Source organism: Acomys minous (genome assembly GCF_964271855.1).
Source record: "Acomys minous genome assembly, chromosome: 16".
NCBI lineage: Eukaryota > Metazoa > Chordata > Mammalia > Rodentia > Muridae > Acomys > Acomys minous.
Genome location: NC_140498.1, coordinates 49,785,218 through 49,804,161, shown reverse-complemented (window position 1 = coordinate 49,804,161; position 18,944 = coordinate 49,785,218). Strand labels below are relative to the sequence as shown.

The following is an 18,944-nucleotide window of genomic DNA, read 5'->3' as shown; positions in this document are numbered from 1 at the left end:
GGTGTGCAGGCGTTGTCACCATGGTGTTGTGCTATTCAGCATTTGAATTAAGGTGATAATAAAGCCTCAGAACGAAATCATACAAATGCTTTGCAAGCTCGGATCCTTGAGCCAACTGTAGGTTGAGAATTGAGTGTATAGAAATGCCATTCATTTTAGATCTGTGAATGAAAATTTCTGGAAAGAGGCTTTGACTACAAAGGCTGATTAACTGATTAGGAATTCAATGATGTGGAAAGGTTGAAATTTGCAAGTCCAGAGTCACATTATCTTGGGCCATCTTTAGCCCACTTAGAAGCCATTTGTTGCCCTCTTGTATATGTGGCCTAATGTCTTTGTGGCCATCAGTTAAATCATTAGCAATGTACAAGCACAGTGATCGCTTCTAGCAGTGAAAAGGGTTAGAATGCCCTCACACTGCCTGAGCACCATAACTGAGCTATTCTGTGGCTGTCTACCTGATGTTTCCATGAACATATTTGAAGAATGTCTGCATTTATGATTTTCTTTGTTATGTTATTTAAAAGCTTCATGAAAATGTTTTCATGTCAGAAATTAAATAACCAAATCTGTGTTCCTGAGCCATCGTCTCATATTTGGCTCCAGAATAAACTCTTTTCTCCCCCTTTGAGGTGAAAGCTCTGTTTTTATATCAACAAGTTAAATCTGTTTTATTTTGTGCTTCATCATCATAAAATTGATACTCAAGTTTTTACTAAGTAAATATGTAATAAAAGATTTATTTTAATAGCCCCAAGGAGTATTGACTTTTTGAGGCATTTGGCGATTTGTCATGGGAAACCACTTGTTAAAATGTTTGCTGCAGCAAACTATTTCTGAACTGTGTCATAGCAGGTTGATTTATTCTGTGACCTTGAGTGCTAATCACCTCCTGGATCTGCTTCTGATTAATTTATATGTTTTAAATAGCTCTGTAGAGGGTCTCAGAAATTGGAACATAGCTAAAAGCGATTAGTGGCATACAGAGGTTACTATTGAAATAGTAAGAAAAATGTTACTGATAGTTAACTTTAAAAACATGAATCAGAATCTGGCAGGGTTTTTGTTTGTTTGTTTAGGAGATGTATTCAGCTCTTCAGGAAGAGTCTCTCTCCTTGGCCTTGGTCTCTCCAGCTTGGTTTGTAGTTACCTGTTGCCACCAACCAGTCTCCCTGAAACTCAGCAGCGAGAAGCAGCAAGCTCGAGATGTCACAGAGAAGCATTGCTGGGGTCGGCTGTGGGCCGGATGGAGTTCTCTGTAGGGTGTTGGCATTCAGTTCTTCCTATTCCTTATCGTATGGGCTACTCCACAGGGCAGTTTACAATATGGCAGCTTTTGTTTTGTTTTCTTCTGAGACAAAGTCTGTCTCTGTAGCCCCTGGCTGGCCTGGCCTTTACTTAAGCACTTGGATTAAAGGCATGCATCACCGTGCCCAGCTTGATATGGCAGCTTTAGACTATGGAGCAAAGAAAGGAAAGAAGAAGAGCATCATCTTCTTTCAGCCTTTATCTGAAGGGATGGATATACTGTTAATTGTAATCTCTGTGCTGGAAGCAGGTGCTGTCCATACTCACAGGTTACAAAGGAGTGAATATTTTCGAGCCATATCTGTGGGAACCACCTTTGTCTTCTTATCACCACCAGTAAGGGCTGAACGAATGAGTCAAATACTTCAGTAGAGTTTGTTCTCTGTCCTGTTCAACAAGATGCACAGCAGAGCCTCAGCCACTCCCTGTTCACAGTGAGCTCAGCTTGGTTGTGCTTGGACTAGGAAGCTAACAGGCAGATAGATGCCCTTTCTTCTGTAAGTGATCACTTTTATAGTAACCTGCGATAGTCCTGAAATTTGCCAACAGTCAATACTGATTTCTCACTAACCCCACATAAAGGTTGGGGTGATAGGTCTGTTAGTTTGTTTGATTGTGGTAGTTATTTCACTTTCTGTATGTATAACAAGACATTGTAGTTTGCATGCTTGTGTACCCGTGTATATGTGCAGTGTGTGTGTGTGTGTTGTGTGTGTGTTTTGTCAGTTCTACCTCAGTTAAACTAGGAAAAAAATCTCCTCCCACGTTCAATGTCACAGCATGCTGATACCCACTTCATATTGCCTTTGAATTTTTAGCAATTTTTTCCTTTCACATCAACATACTCATTTCAAGACTTTATTTCTGGCATCACATCTCCCACCAGATAGCCAGGGCTTTGAGCGCCAAGTTTTATAATTAAAATTCTCTTGCATTCCCCCTAAACAACACAAATGGTGCCACTAAGTCTGGAAGAAAAGATCCATAAGCACTGTACATAGTAACTTAAATATAGCTCTGCAGCATCAGTTTGGGTGTTTTTAATTCCAATTAGAGCACTATTGTTGAGCAGTAACATCTTCTGCACTGTGCTCCGTGGTGGTCAGAGCACTATTGCTGAGCGCTAACATCTGCACTGTGCTCTGTTGTAGTCTCTGTCATTTTGAATGTTTAGCTTTTAAGCAAACAGCTTGAGTACATGGCTTTAGCAACCCACATGGTTTCCATTGGCCTTTGGGAATCACCAGGTCCCCAGCATAATTAGTATAAATAAAAATCCTCTAGACAGTGACAGGAGAAAGGTATGGTTGGACAGCAACTTATCAAAATGACCTACTTAATTTAAGAAAAGTATTGTTTCCACTTGCATAGTAACCTGGATGCTTTCACTGGCAGATTTTGTATCACATAACCCCCTCCCTTTTTCTTTTTTCTTTTTCTTAGAAAAGGAAAGGGAATGGAAAGGCCCGTTCTACTTCATCCAAGGTGCCGACCCTCAGTTTGGGCTGATGAAGGCCTGGTCCACTGGGGATTGTGACAAAGGCGGAGATGAGTGGGGCCAGGAAATCCGTCTCACTGAGCAAGCTGTTGAGGCCATCAACAAGCTGAACCCAAAACCCAAATTCTTTGTTCTCTGTGGTGACCTCATCCACGCCATGCCAGGTAAGCCTGGGGTGTCATGGGGGACCTTTTCTTCCACAGCTAATCCTGACCTGGCCGGGAAAAAAATAGGTTTTGCTCCAAAGACATCTCTGTTTGGTATTGTAATACTCTTCAAGGTGGTTGTCATATTATTGTTGAATATTAGAAAATGCATATTCACTTTTTATATAGAATTTATGAGATTAATTATAGTGATTAGGCTGAGTTACAATTCTGATGATCCAAGCTTAGTAGGAAAACACACTACCTATGTTACCTTACTACATTTCCAAGGACAAACATTGTGACATGCAAACGTCGTCTGGAACTACAATCTGGTCCCTTCCTTTTTAAATTTTTATTTGATTTTTGTTTTATGTGTATGGTTGTTTTGCATTCATGTATGTATGTGTACCATGTGTGTGCAGTACCTGTACAAACCAGAAGGGGCATCAGATTCTCTGCAAATGGAGTTCCAGACATTTGTGAACCACCACATAGGCTCTAGGAATTGAACCTAGGTCCTCTGCAAAAGGAGCAGGTGCTCTTAATCACTGGGCCATCTCCCTCTGCTTGTTACACTTTTATCTTCCCATGTTTGTTGTTGCTTTAGGTATAGCTGGATCCAGGGGCTTAGAAGTGGTTATCTGAACTCAGTCTCTCTTATTACCCAGATATGCTTTCCTCTTAGCTGACTTCATTTGCATCCAGGCTCTCTAGATAGTGTAAAAACCTAGGGATTCTTATGTGTCTTACAGAAATCACAACAGAAACAAAGTGAACAATTCTAGATGGCCCAGCCAGAGCCACCCACCACATTTACCCAACATACGTGGCCCCAAAGCTGAGTTGTGAGATTAGCTCCACTCCAGCCATGTGGCCTGAAGAGTAGGATGATGTCCCTAAAGAAAAGTAAGATGCTGGCCCTGAGCACCTGTGCTCATGTGGCCCACTGCTCTCTTACCGTGTGTTCTCGTCTTTTCTATTGTTTTTCTTACAGGAGGAGAAGGCAGGGGTGGGGGGGCGGGGGATGAGGAAAGGAGCAAGGGAGGAGGAGCATCAGGAAGATGTGCTTGGATACCCAAGTATCAGATCCTTCTGGAACTCTCTCCCTTCTCCTTGACTCCCTTATTTAGTATCCTTCTGTCTCAGACAGGCCCACAGCCCAGTGATCAAGTGTAAGCATGTAGAAATGGTCCTTTTCACCAGAGAAGCAAAGTTAGCTTCCATGGCCTTTCCCCCTCCCTGCCCTGCCTTTGCTTAGTATAGCAGACATGACTTGAAGAACAGTGCAGAAAACATCAGCAGTGCCTGGGGGTGTTTGCAATTGTCCAACTTTACTTGTAAGCTCTAGAAGCTGAAACACTTTGTGAAAGGCTGGGTACATTTCAGTTATCCCTACCCAACTCCTGTGCGTCTATAACTAAACCCAGAATGAAGATGTAAGCACGGGAAGGGGCAGCTGGAACGGTTTTCTGTAACATCCACAGAGAACAGCAGGCAGGGAGAGCTCTCAGGGGTGTCCTCGTCTCTGTTCACTGGTGTCTAAGACAAGTCATTCATGTGGCCATGACTGCACTGGTGACTCCCCCAGGTAGGGCCTGTGGATATCACCTATAGAAACATCTGTCCTGGATTAGGCCTCTAAAAAGTGATGGGAAGAGGGAACAGAAGACAGTCACCTCAGTTAGAAGCCAGGAGCCTGGGCGCCAGCTCCCTGCCTGCTTGTGCTGGAGTAGGTGAGTGGAGAAACGGCTCAAGAGCCAAGAACCCACTGAAACAGCCAGAATGAATGTAAACGTGCTTCACATCCTAGGGCTACACAGTAGTAAGAAAGCAGACCTGAGCCATGGAGAGACCAGGGCCCAGTTACAACTTTGGGAGACCCTGGAGACAGCAGCTCCCTGCTTGTACAACAGAGGTAAACATCTGGGCAGTAGTAGATGGAAATTATTTGGGAAAATAATCCTTTGATAGTTTTGTAGTGAAGGTAAATACTAGCCACTCATAAACTCTGCCTTTTGTGACGACATATGGCCAAGGTGTTAAGGTAGTTTAATGTGGACATAGCTATAGGCTTTAGCTCCTGACATTGTAAGGCAGACTAAGGTGATGGGCTCACTGACCCAGCACGTTATTGCTCTTTCCCAATGGCATATTTTGCAGTTAGCTGGTGTCTTCAGGACGATATGGCCCCACGTGCCATCAGCTTGGTCCTGTTGCTCTGAACCATATAGTGGGCAAAGGTCTGCTTCTATTGGCCCTTGAACATAGATTACAAAATTAGCATCTTTCTGTCCACTGCCTTTAGGATATCATGAGGTTTCCTGGAATTATATAACACATTCTTATGGATGTTTACCAACTTGTTCTGAATTATGTTAATATATTCGGTAACATTTCAAAATCAGATGTAAAATGCAAGTGTTTCTTGCAATTATGTTGATTCTTAAATAGAATATACTGAACACAAATAAATGAAAAGATACACTTTTAAAAATAGATTTATTATGTATACAGTGTTCTGCCTGCATGTGTGCCTGCACACCAGAAGAGGGCACCAGATCTAATATAGATGGTCATGAGCCACCATGTGGTTGCTGGGAATTGAACTCAGGACCTTTGGAAGAGTAGACAGTGCTCTTAACCTCTGAGCCACCACTCCAGTCCTAAGTATTTGTCAGAAAACCTTGAAGATGCAAACTTCTGAACATGCACTTTATATTCAATGTGACTGGATCAAAATTCATAATCTCCTCTGAAGATTTGGGCTCTTTTGAGGGGTTTAAGATGAGCCAGATAGAGGACTTTAACTGTTTTTTAATATTTTGTATGAGGTTAAACAGAACATTTTAAAGCTAGTTACAAATTTTTAATATGCAATAAGTTGCTCCCTTCATTTAGCATATCCACCAGGGCTGACTAGAAAAGCAATTATTTGCTTTGACTGCTTAGCACATTGTTAATGACCAAATGCATATATTAATAAGCAAATAAAATCAGAAAGCTTGCTTTTAATTCTACCATGAATAGTATCTTGGGTCAAGTAGATATTAACTCAAAATAAAAGAACTTTCCAAATAATGAATTTTTTAATGAAAGTAATAATACCCTTTTTCATTGTAACTATCCATCGTAATATTCATTCATCCACAAATATTCATTGAATTCAGAGTAAGTGCCGGTTACAGCACTGGTCACTGTGGGTAGAACAGAACTGAGAGTCGCCAGGGGAAACAGATGCATACATAGATGGTGGAAGGAGTCATTGGTGCCAAGGCTCCAGCTTGATTTTGGGCAAGCATGGTTTCATTTTACAGGTACCTGTGTGATTTTTAAGTGTATGAGATTAGCCACATTGAAAGTGGCAAATTAAGATCCTGTACATGTTACCTCGGCAATTGATTTTCAGTTCTTTAGCTCTTAAGCCCAGGGTGGCTTTTGTAGCCCCTGCTGACATTGAGTCATCGACCCGCTGAGAGTGTCCCCAGGAGCATTGTTAGAGTCCAGCACTTCCGTGTGGATGGCCAATCAGAGTGTGATGATAATTATGGAACAAGAAATTCCATGAGCCTCCTGTTCTTTTCCGACACACGTGTCCACGCTCATGTATTTGGACTGCTTTAATTCCGCGAAGTGGACAACACAGATCGATTCCTCCCTTGGTGTAAAGTGTCTTGGAGGAGTTCTTGTGTGTCACCTCTGCCTGAGCAACTGTGGCATGCTGGAGTTTCTAGTGAGCATCAGCCTCCGGAGCTTCTGTTCGGCACAGGGAGGCAACCCTGCGTTCACATCACTCGGCTTCTGTAGCTGCTGAAACAGTGCACACTCACTCTGACAGATTTGGAGGCTCAGAGTGCAGTATGAGTCTGCTGGGCTCTGCTCCTCTGAAGCCTCTCCCGTGTAGAAGCTGTGTGCATTTCATGGCTTATTGTGCATTCGCAAAGCCTGTAGTCCTGTGTCTTTTCTCTGTCCTCTGCTCCAGCCTCTGGGAATCTCCATCTCAATCTGACTCCCTCTCAATCTCTTCCCTCCCTCCCTCCCTCCCTCCCTCCCTCTCTCTTTCCCTCCCTCTCTTCCTTACTCTGACACAGACCTGTGTGATTACACTGGGTCTGCCTGATAACCTAGAGCAATCTCTTTGTCTACAAAGCCCCCATTGCTATGGAAGATGAGGTACTTCTAAATACTGGCAGTTAGCACGTGATACCTCAGAGGGGGCTTTTTTCAGCCTGCCACAGATAATTCAGGGTCTATAGCTAGCCAGTGTCAGTGCTGCCAAGTCACCTGCTCATACCAGCAATGCAAAGCAGATCTAATAGTTATTTCCATTTTTGCTGAATCTGTTTTCTTGGCTCTGAGTAAGGAAGTGCTGTTTCCTAAGACATCATAGCCTAAACGTGGTGGACTCCCTTCTTTTCGAGACCTCCTGCACTTCCCACTGTGGCCTTACTCTTTAAAAAAAAAAAGTGTGGCCCTGAAAATGACCAAAGCATACTGCAAATGGAGTATCTCTGCCCCAGGCAGATCTAACAGGTCTTTACGAAGTCACCAGATGAGTCTTATGGACCATAAGGCTTGAGACACACTCTGCAGACTTGGATGCACAGGCGCAGTGTGCTTTGCCTCTCATGTATTATATATGATGCCCGTGAGCAGTCAGGAGCCCATGAGAGTCCCCTCCATTGTGACCAGTGGCGCTGTTTAAGCAAGAGAACCACCACTACTCTATACGTTTGCCCAAGTTTCAGAGAAGTGCTTTTATGTGTGCAAATTTTGTTTTACCTCTTGAATACTCTTGAGTAACCAACACAAGATACTCTCTCCTATAGAAAAACCCCCATTGCAGCATGTTGGCAAAGTTTCTGGAAAACAAGCACACGGTTATCTTTCACTGGATTTGTGTGTAGTCAGGACTAGGTTTGTTTTGTTGTTGTTGTTGTTTTGTTTTGTTTTTTGGATCACGTACATGCAGGCCATTCCTAGGCTTTATCTAATGGGAAACTTACACATTTGTCAGTAGAAAATCCCTGCGCTCTGTAGTGGCTTGTCCTCCAGCTCCTGACTAGTCAGTACATAGTCTGTTTTCCCTCTCCCCCTTCTAAAGCTTCTAAAGGTCAGTTTTAAACAAGACCCAGCCCAGAAGGTGTTTCCTAATACTGTAGATCTGCAGAACAGATGCTCGCGACGTACAAAGAAACACTTCATCAGTGGAAGCAGAAGCTTCTTGTTCCGACTTGTGTAATTTCCCCAATGATTTTTATACATCTTTTACATGGCAACCACATATTAATTTCAAGGTCTAAATGGTCCCTGGTGTTTTAAGGTTGAATTTTTGGGATCATTTCTATTGGAACCAAAGGGTATCAGTGTGAAGCTAGAATTGATTCCAGAGATGATTGGAACCAACTGGAGGAGAGGGTGTGTGCAGAGAGGTGGGGTTTGTTAGGGATAAGTGCAGAATCAGCCACTTGGGTGCAAAGTCTCCATGGTAGAAAAGGGCTGGGCTTCAGTAGAAATGGCCATGGAGGCTGGAGAGGAGGCGGAGTCACTCAGTGGCCAGGTATTGAGGAGTAGGCATCACCATGGGGAATGTGAGTCAGAGATGCTGATGAGTGAGTGGGATGCTGTGCTTCCTTTATTACCTGAACAGACCAGGAGAAAACAAAACAAGACAAAACAAAAGAAGCCCAGACTTTCTTCTGGCTCGGTAGCCTTCACCTTAAACTGGGTGCAGAGGGATGGGCTAAAGTCCAGATAAAAGTTGTCACTACCCAGTAAACACCAGACTCTCCTGGCTTGGCAGCTTCTACTTGTATGAAGAATAAATACATTTGAGAAAGGAGGGCATTGAGCAAATGTGATGGTGTGCTGGGCTCCAGGCAAGGAATGGAACCATTTGTCTTTCTGTTGCTTACACAGTCGAAGAGGGTTGATGTCCATTTTTCTTAGGCCAGGCAGACACAAACATGTGAATAAAATTCTGGTACAAGACAGACTCTGATAAGCAAAGCCTCAGAGGCATGATTTAAACCCAAAGCCAGGATTAGGGCTCTGTCCAGCAAAGGGCCTTATCTCAGCCCTGCAACACTGTCAAGTTCACCTTCCTAGAAGCTTAGTTCTAAGGTCCTGGAGGTCAGTGTGTGTGGGAGGGAGGCGGAGGGTTATTGACTGCTGGACATGGGGCGGGGGGGTGACGGAGGTGCAGGTCAGATGAACCTGTGCCCACTTCTCAAGGGTCTTAACAAAATTCAGTTTTCTAGGACAGATGAAGTTTATTTTGACAAATTCATAATCCATGCCTATTCTGTACCAGACTGTTCTAGATGCTTCTGCTGTGTAGTGAACGAAATGGAGGAACCTATGCTTTACCTGGAAGTAAAAGATATGGCTATATAGACACATGATATTCTCTCTCTCTCTCTCTCTCTCTCTCTCTCTCTCTCTCTCTCTCTCTCTGTCTCTCTCTCTGTGTGTGTCTCTCTCTCCCTCTGTCTCTCTCTCTGTGTGTGTGTGTCTCTCTCTCTCTCTCAGGATTAAGCTACTATAGATCTGGGTCTTTTTATTATTATTATGAACTTTCTACATTGTGCAAACAATGCGTGAATAGGTTGCTTTATGTAGAATCAACCGTGACTCCTTTGCAAGTTCTTGACCTAGGATCACTGTAGTTCAAATTATGTGTGTGTGCGCCTCAACCTTTTCTGAAATGGAAACACAATCACACTATGCACATTGTTCTGTGATTTATTTTTCGCCTCCTGGGTGTCTGAAAAGTCTTTCTGTGTTGCTGTGTACAGACCGTGTCACGCTTCAGAGTCTACAGAGGGAAAGTACACAGTTGTTAACCTGCCCTCCGAGTCACATTAGTTGAGATCATCCCCCTGAGACAACCAAGGGTGGGAGGCGATCTAAATAGTGCTGCTGAATATCCCCACTGTGTCCCACGCCTTCGCTGCTGCTGGGGTGTAAGTGGACGAGCTGGCATGGAGTCCTGTGTGCTGTCTGTCCTGAGGCCACACCAGCCACTGTGCTTTGGGGTCCCTGGAGGACCTCATGGGACAGGGCTGACCATCACTTCCTTCCATGTGATTCCTTTATATAACTGACAGCCTTGGTCTCCGTGATACAGGTGATAGGCTGCTGTGCCACAAGCCACATCTCAGAAGGTTCCATTACATGGAGCCCGCTCTCTATCATAAAGTGGATCTTCTTCTTTTTAAGAAACTCAGTTACTTCACTTTTATTCCCTCCACTGCATGATTAGCCTTTCATTTTTATTTTTAAGTGCCTACTCTAACAAATGCCAAGATTTAAAGACAATTTAACATACAGTTTCATATACAGAAACAGAAAGGGATTTATTTGCATGCAAGAGTGTGATGCCTCAGTCAAAACATCAGCAGGCTTGGGGATGGGGGAGGAGCTGGGGCTGTCTCCACCAAGCACCCAGAGGGCAATCAGCCAGGGCCCTTGGCTCCCTCTCCCTCACATCCATTAGAAGCTGTGGAAGCAGCAGAGCAATCAGGGACAATGCTTCCCTCTGCTAAGGCTGATTAACCAAATATCACTAATTAGGGGACCATGGGGCCTCAGTTGCATGGCTGATTGTGATGAGGTGTGTGGTTATACTTCTGCCCCTGCCATCATTTACCTCATACATACATGGATGCTGGATGCTGGATGCTGGATGCTGGATGCTCTATGTTCCCTGTCTGTCAGGGCACTGCAACCCTGCTTGTGCCTCGGGACCCCTTTGGTAGAGTAGCAAGGTCCCTGGACCACATCACAGAGTACTGTTTTTAAGCACAGAGAATTTCCAGTGAAACCAATTAATATTAAATACAACTTTTGATATTGAAAAACATTTGCACATAATATGATGCGGTGGTATGCATGCTTCATGCTTCTTTTTGATCTTTTATGTGATGGTCTGACCGTACGATTAATAACGGCCCACGTTTTACAGTGACAATGGGTGGACTCCACATTCTATGGCATGTGTGGCAGCTGAGATGAGATCTGCAACATCTGTGTAGTCTCTGATGTTATGAGTCAAGAGTCCTTGCTACCTCCATGAGTGGCTGATAACTTTGTAATGGAAGGCAGTGCTGTATTAGCGTGAATTTAGTGGAAGTCCCCACCCCAGCCCTGTAGTCCCATGCCCCACCCAGGAGCACACTCCTTTTCTCTCTCAGAGCTGCCTTCTCATAGTCACACTGTGGACATTATAACTGGTCAAAGTACAGACTTGGTGGCAGATACCTTACTCTTAACTAAAGTTTTCTTCATTGTATCCAGGAAAAGATGGACATTTGATTACTTGATGAAAAGAAATGACTGGGGTTAAGTGACAGGGACTAAGTGGCCGTTTGACTAAGGACACACAGAAACTGTCTTCCATATTCTTTATCTTTGGCTTCATCATTGGTATTTTTTTTTAAAAAGCCAAGCAAGCAAACAAACAAAACGCTGCCAATTGAGAGAAGTGTTCCTTGTCTGTATCCATGGCACATTTGGTAACGCTTAAAAGAATCCAAACATACAATAGGAAAAGACAAATAAGAAACAAAGACAAATAGCCCGTGTAACAAGTCAAGGATTTCTGCACATTGTAACCCAGGTCCAAAATGGTGAATCTTTGGGTCCAGTTTCTTAACCTGAGGAGGTCATCCATCAATAGGTTTTTAGGGTTTGTTTTGGCTTGGTTTTGGTTTTGGTTGTTTGTTGTTTTTCAAGACAGGGTTTCTCTGTGTAGCCCTGGCTGTCCTGGAACTCACTCTGTAGACCAGCGGGCCTCGAACTCAGAGATCTGCCTACTCTGCCTCCCAAGTGCTTGGCAATAGGTAGGTTTTTGTTTAGCTAGTAAACCCCAAAAAACTGGGTGGAGTTTTCAGTATTTGCATAGGTGCCCTAGGGAATGACTTGGAAAAGGGTCCTTAGTTTTCCTCAGTTCTTTTACCGGCTCTTGAGGCTTAGTTTTAGTGTGGATTTCACTGGGCTGAGGGATGGATGCCCAGGTGGGGGTTAAATCAGTATACCTGTTTCTACCGGGCTGTTTCTAGAGGGTAGGCATTTGAGTCTGAATTGAGGAAAGGCCTGACCTCACCAGTGTGCATAGGTGGCATTCAGTACAGAGGCCATTATAAAACAAAATGGCAGGAGAGGGGCCAGTTTTTCCTTTCTGTGACCTGAGACTGTCTTCTTGGACATGACTGTTCTGAGTCTCAGGCTGGGAATACACCGCCAGCTTCCTGCGACGCAGCGCACAGGCTGCTGGCGTGATTTCTTGGCCTCAATAAGCATATGGGCCAGTTTCCATAATGAACCTGCTCTGGTAATATTTCTGTGTATCTCCTGGTGGTTCTCTGGAGAACCCTGACCCATAACTGCCTCTGTGACTCAGAAAGATGCAAGCTCCCAGATATGCTTGTGATCTACTTCCTAATTTCTGTTCCCTCCTGGGGACCTTTGACTCATAGCAGCTCATACCCTGGAATCCTTTAGGCAAGAGCAGGTAGGCAGGCTGCCCAGGGGTGCCAGACCACCCCCACAGCAGAGCTGCACTGCTCCCTTTGCCCCCACAGCAGAGCTGCACTGCGCCTTTCACCCCCACAGCAGAGCAGCACTGCGCCCTTCACCCCCACAGCAGAACTGCACTGCGCCCTTCACCCCCACAGCAGAGCAGCACTGCGCCCTTCACCCCCACAGCAGAGCAGCACTGCGCCCTTCACCCCCACAGCAGAGCTGCACTGTGCCCTTCACCCCCACAGCAGAGCTGCACTGCGCCCTTCACCCCCACAGCAGAGCAGCACTGCGCCCTTCACCCCCACAGCAGAACTGCACTGCGTCCTTCACCCCCACAGCAGAGCAGCACTGCGCCCTTCACCCCCACAGCAGAGCAGCACTGCGCCCTTCACCCCCACAGCAGAGCAGCACTGCACCCTTCACCCCCACAGCAGAACTGCACTGCGCCCTTCACCCCCACAGCAGAGCAGCACTGCGCCCTTCACCCCCACAGCAGAGCAGCACTGCGCCCTTCACCCCCACAACAGAGCAGCACTGCACCCTTCACCCCTACAGCAGAACGGCACTGCGCCCTTCACCCCCACAGCAGAACTGCACTGCGCCCTTCACCCCCACAGCAGAGCTGCACTGCGCCCTTCACCCCCACAACAGAGCTGCACTGGGCTCTTCACCCCCACAACAGAGCTGCACTGGGCTCTTCACCCCCACAGCAGAGCAGCACTGCGCCCTTCACCCCCACAGCAGAACTGCACTGCACCCTTCACCCCCACAACAGAGCTGCACTGGGCTCTTCACCCCCACAACAGAGCTGCACTGGGCTCTTCACCCCCACAGCAGAGCAGCACTGCGCCCTTCACCCCCACAGCAGAGCAGCACTGCGCCCTTCACCCCCACAGCAGAGCAGCACTGCGCCCTTCACCCCCACAACAGAGCAGCACTGCACCCTTCACCCCTACAGCAGAACGGCACTGCGCCCTTCACCCCCACAGCAGAACTGCACTGCGCCCTTCACCCCCACAGCAGAGCTGCACTGCGCCCTTCACCCCCACAACAGAGCTGCACTGGGCTCTTCACCCCCACAACAGAGCTGCACTGGGCTCTTCACCCCCACAGCAGAGCAGCACTGCGCCCTTCACCCCCACAGCAGAACTGCACTGCACCCTTCACCCCCACAACAGAGCTGCACTGGGCTCTTCACCCCCACAACAGAGCTGCACTGGGCTCTTCACCCCCACAGCAGAGCAGCACTGCGCCCTTCACCCCCACAGCAGAGCTGCACTGCGCCCTTCACCCCCACAGCAGAGCTGCACTGCGCCCTTCACCCCCACAGCAGAGCTGCACTGCGCCCTTCACCCCCACAGCAGAGCTGCACTGCGCCCTTCACCCCCACAGCAGAGCTGCACTGCGCCCTTCACCCCCACAGCAGAGCAGCACTGCGCCCTTCACCCCCACAGCAGAGCTGCACTGCGCCCTTCACCCCCACAGCAGAGCTGCACTGCGCCCTTCACCCCCACAGCAGAGCAGCACTGCGCCCTTCACCCCCACAGCAGAGCTGCACTGCGCCCTTCACCCCCACAGCAGAGCTGCACTGGGCTCTTCACCCCCACAGCAGAGCTGCACTGCGCCCTTCACCCCCACAGCAGAACTGCACTGCGCCCTTCACCCCCACAGCAGAGCTGCACTGTGCCCTTCACCCCCACAGCAGAGCTGCACTGCGCCCTTCACCCCCACAACAGAGCTGCACTGCGCCCTTCACCCCCACAGCAGAGCTGCACTGCGCCCTTCACCCCCATAGCAGAGCTGCACTGCGCCCTTCACCCCCACAACAGAGCTGCACCGGGCTCTTCACCCCCACTTCCTTCTTCAGGTTTTCTGGGGCCCCTGGATGGGAACATCAGAGCCCTGAAGAGGCTCCGCACAGCAGCGTGGAGTGGACAGAGCAAACGCCCTCCAGCTTCTGCTTAGCTCCCTGGAGTATTCGTGTCTTTCCTGTATTATGTCTACTCTCATTCTCTGAAGTTAGAACATTCTACCTCCTCATTGGCCTATTTTCTGCAACTAAATGAGGTACTGAAAGGGGACATGATCCTGAAGGGGTTCACTTATCAGGTAACTGGTCAACTGATCAGAGTGGAAAATGAGCAACATAATGAGAGGCTGGAAAATGGAAGTTTAAATGCTAAAGCTGCTGAGGAGTGTATTTCTCAGATCAAGATTTGGAGGCTTTCCTGTGTGTTTCAGACTCTGTGTTCATTGTGTCCTTCCTAACCTACTGGGAAGCCAGCTTTGGTTCTGTTTACTGTATATTTGTATACAGTATATTTGATTTGTAAAAAATTTTATTATTCTTCCTTTATTATCTTTTTATATTTAACTTTCAGGGGAGGGGGGAGTTCGAAACAAGGTTTCTCTGTGTAGCCTTGGCTGTCCTAGATTCACTTTATAGACCAGGCTGGTTTCACAGAGATCCGCCTCCCAAGTGCTGGGATTACTGGTGTGCGCCACTACACCCAGTGATATTTAACTTTTTATTGATTGTTTGCAATTTTCACATCATGCACCTCAATCCCACTCATCATCTCATCCCTTTGTACACACTCTCTGCCCCCCAAAAAATCTTGTGGAAGCTGTAGTGTGTCCCAGTGTGTCCCGCAGTACACCCTTCTGTCCACACAGCTTTCCTTGCAAATGTGCATTGCAGTGAGTCACTGATCTGGCTCGCTCTGGCTTCTGCTACACCGTTAATACTGGATCCTCACTGGGATTCCTCTCAGATAGCCTGTTGTTGCCCTGTGTCACGGAGATCCTGCAGCTTTGGATCTGCAGGACCAGCCTCTTCACTCCCAGCAGTTCGTCAGTGTGGTAGAGGTTGGGGTGGGCCTGGGTGGTATCTGGGCGGGTCAGCCCTCCAGTTCTTTCAACTGCCAGGTGATCCCTCCAGCTCGGCCTCGGCTAACTCATCCAATGCCGCATCCGGCTTTCCCACCCTCACCTGAGCTCAGCAGGGCCAGCTCTATTGTGCTGCCCAGGTGAGGTGCAGGACCTGCTCTCCTGAGCGTTGCAGCCAGTGAGGGACAGGGATGGCCAGCTCTCCCACCAGTCACAGCGCAAGAGGTAGGGGGTGAGAAAGCATCTCTCACTTGTTCACACTACCACATGGCAGATGACTAGCGGGGCCAGCTTTCCTACTCTCACGCCCTTGGAGCTGGCTCACCCACAACTTGAAACCAGGGCCAGCTCTGCTATGCTTCCTATGTGAGCATAGGTGCCAAGCTGCTCTCCAGAATACTGGAGCAGGTGAGACATGGGGCCAGCTCTCCCCAGGATGCCCAGGTGGTAGTGGGGAGGGGGAGGGGAGAATTCTGCACATCATGGTGCCAGGTAGCAGGTCAGACCAGGGATGTGTGCCCAGCCTTTGGTGGTAACAGGCTTCGCTGCTACAAGGCCATGGACCCAGATATGGCCCTTGGTGGCAGCACAGGCCAGGACCTCACCATGGCCGCAGGTGGCTTCACTGTCTACTCACATCAGGTTGTTCCTCACTACTCTTGAGTCTCCACATCTGCTCCTTTCATTGTGCTCACACCCCTTTACTTCTTTCTCTTCCATCTCTCCAGCACTTACTTGCTCATCTTAGTGGTACCCAGGCCTCTGGATGTCTGGGGTCATCTCAGGAGTGGTCTCAGGAGTGCTGCGCCCCACCCATGCCATGTGGCATCGGGCAGGGGTCCTCTCAGCAGTGGTCTGCCTGCCTGGGCCTGCATGGCACCAGGTAGAGTTAGTTGTCCCAGGCTTGGCCCCACCCCAGCCCTGTGGTGCCGGATTGGTGCCTGGCCACATGGCACTGAGTGGGGGTTGTTTCAGGTGTGGTCTGGCCACCCAGCCTGTGTGGTGCTGGACTTCGTTTAGTTTATCTTACTGTAGTGAAATACTACCATTATAATCTGTAAATATTTTTGTGAAGAAATTTTGCATTAAAACAGGCCTGGTAGTGCAGGTCTGTAAATTCAACCACCCAGGAGGCTGAGGCAAGAGGATTGCAAATTCAGGGTTTTCCTAGGCTACCGAGTGAGTTCCAGGCTAGCCTGAGCAATTTAGTGAGATTCCTTCTCAAAATAAAAAGTCAAAAGAGGCATGGAGCTGTGAGTAGCTGTGTGCTTGCTTGGCTATGTGGCCCTGGGACAGTCCAGGTCCATAGGAGGGTCGGAGAAGGGACTTGGTGTCAATCGGTAGAAACTGGAAGTTATATGTGGGTAATTCACCTTTTTCAGAGCACATTTGATAGCACACAATGCTTCTTGGTATGTCAGCCAGTTACATGTTATTAATTGTATCACTTCCACTGGCTAATGGTACGGACGCAACAGTGAGCAGCTTGGAGTGCCTGGGTGCTGCCAGGATAATAAGCTTTAGCTTTTAGATGCAAAATTAAATGAATCTTGTCCAATAACATGTATAATTTGAAAACTGGTAGTCCCTGATTAAGCTTCATCTGTTAGCAGCGTAGTGTCGGGTCACCACGGGAGTGATGCTTATGCTTGCGAAGTTTGAGATCAGTGAATTTACATACCTCAAGTAATTAGGGGAAGGTAATGAAAGCATTAGTGATGGAGAGGATTATAGCTCCATAAATTTTCTGTGACTAGATGAAAGCAAATGTGTTCAATCAAAGGGGTAAGTCAGCCCTACGAGTCGCACTTGAGACAGATCGTGTAGCTGTGTCCCCACTCCTATTGGGGGCGCAGTTCCTGTAACAAGGCCGTTTCCTGAGGAGTGCCTCCTGTCCTGTGGTCACAGCTAGTTCCTTCACTGCCAGCTGTCGGTCTACTCATTTGTCTTTCTAGTGGATAACAGCAATAGGTGTCCTCGTGTGGCTACCACTGTTAGCAAGAAGCAGGCAGTCTGACTACAGGAAGCTTGCAGGCGAGGCAGGAGCAGAGACACCAAGCATAGGCACTCATGACTAAAAGAGCAGGCTTAGATAGATTGTACTGTTTTTTCTATGAACAGAGCCCTGTAAACATCTAAACAGCCCCCTGCTGGTGGGCAGTTACATTAGGTCCTGTGATAACCAGGCCTGTAAGTTGCCCTCTGTGAGCCCACCTCCGTACATCTGTGAGTCAGTTGAAAGAACACGGCCGTGCAGTCGCATGGTTGATATTCAAATCCTGGCGTGGTTGCTCAGCTGCCAGCTAAGGTACTCATTTCCCCTTTAACCGAGTTAGCGCTTCTGTAGAAATAGGGACTTCACCAACTTCCTCTTTCTCACCAGAGTCCAGTGAGATAATCTGTAAGAGGTTCCAAGGCGTTGGCTGTGGTTTATATACTTATATATATAAATATATACCTATACTTATTGGTGCTTTATTTTTATGAGGACTTTTTTTTTCAGATTTATTTTATACCACATGTGGTTTTCCTCCGTGTATGTATGTATACCACATGTGTGTCTGGATCCCCTGGAACTGGAGTTAAGGATAGTTATGATCTACCAATTGGGGGCTGGGAACCTAAGCCAGGTCCTCTAGAAGAGCAGTAAGTGCTCTTGGCCACTGAGCTATCTCCCCATTCCCTAATTTACTACGTTTTATTCATTTATTTAAATTCATTGCTTTAGCATACAACCATCACTGCAACCAGCAATAAAATGCTGTGATCAGCACCAGAGGGAAGGCCACCTCCAGGACACGCTACCTCCAGCCCCACACACCTGGAAAGGCCACCTCCAGGACACGCTACCTCCAGCCCACACACCTGCCAGTTCTCTTTTCCATCAGGAGATTTGTGTATTCTGGATGTTTTATGTAACTGAAATCACACAACAGGAGCTCCTGGCTTCTTTCACTTATCACAGTATTCCCTTGATCCTTCTATGCTGTTACTCTTGTTGAATTAACACTTGCTTTATGAATATGCCACTTTTAATGACCTACTAAACTACATTTTTATTGTCTTATCAGACAAATCCTTGGTAGATGTTGAACCAAATAATAATATTAAGGAAAATGAAAGTTTATTTTTTCTTGATGTGTGGTATAAGTAATACAATTTGATATTTTTTAACCCCATCGCTAAATAATACCTGTAATGGCCCCAAAAATCAAATTCCTCATCTCCTTATGTTATATATCCCTGATGAAAGAAATAAAATGAGAGTGAGGGCTTTGCTTTTGTTTTGCTTTGCTTTTTTATTTTTTATTTTTGTTTGTTTTGTTTTGTTTTAAAATACGGTCTTATCTATCTCAGGTTGACTCCAAACTTACTATGTAATTGGAGATAACCTTGAACTACCTCCTTCTCTGCCCTGTGAGTGCTGTGGTTACAGCATGTGCCAACAACCGCCCAGCTTTATGCAGTGTTGGGCTAGGCAAGCAGTTCCCCCTGAGTTACATTCCAGCTCAGAGAGATTATTGGTGTGAGAAAAAAAATCCCAGGGAAGTAAGTAGAAGGAGGGTCTACTAGTGTCT

General features: G+C 46.8%; 1 protein-coding gene across 1 annotated transcript in view; it reads left to right on the top strand.

The window, feature by feature from the left end:
* Nucleotides 1-18,944, top strand: part of CPPED1 (calcineurin like phosphoesterase domain containing 1) — a 122,858-nt gene that overhangs the window by 23,489 nt on the left and 80,425 nt on the right. The window contains exon 2 of the mRNA XM_084763178.1: nucleotides 2,752-2,970. Coding sequence (XP_084619304.1) covers nucleotides 2,752-2,970 — 219 coding nt within the window. The remainder of the gene's footprint in view (nucleotides 1-2,751; nucleotides 2,971-18,944) is intronic.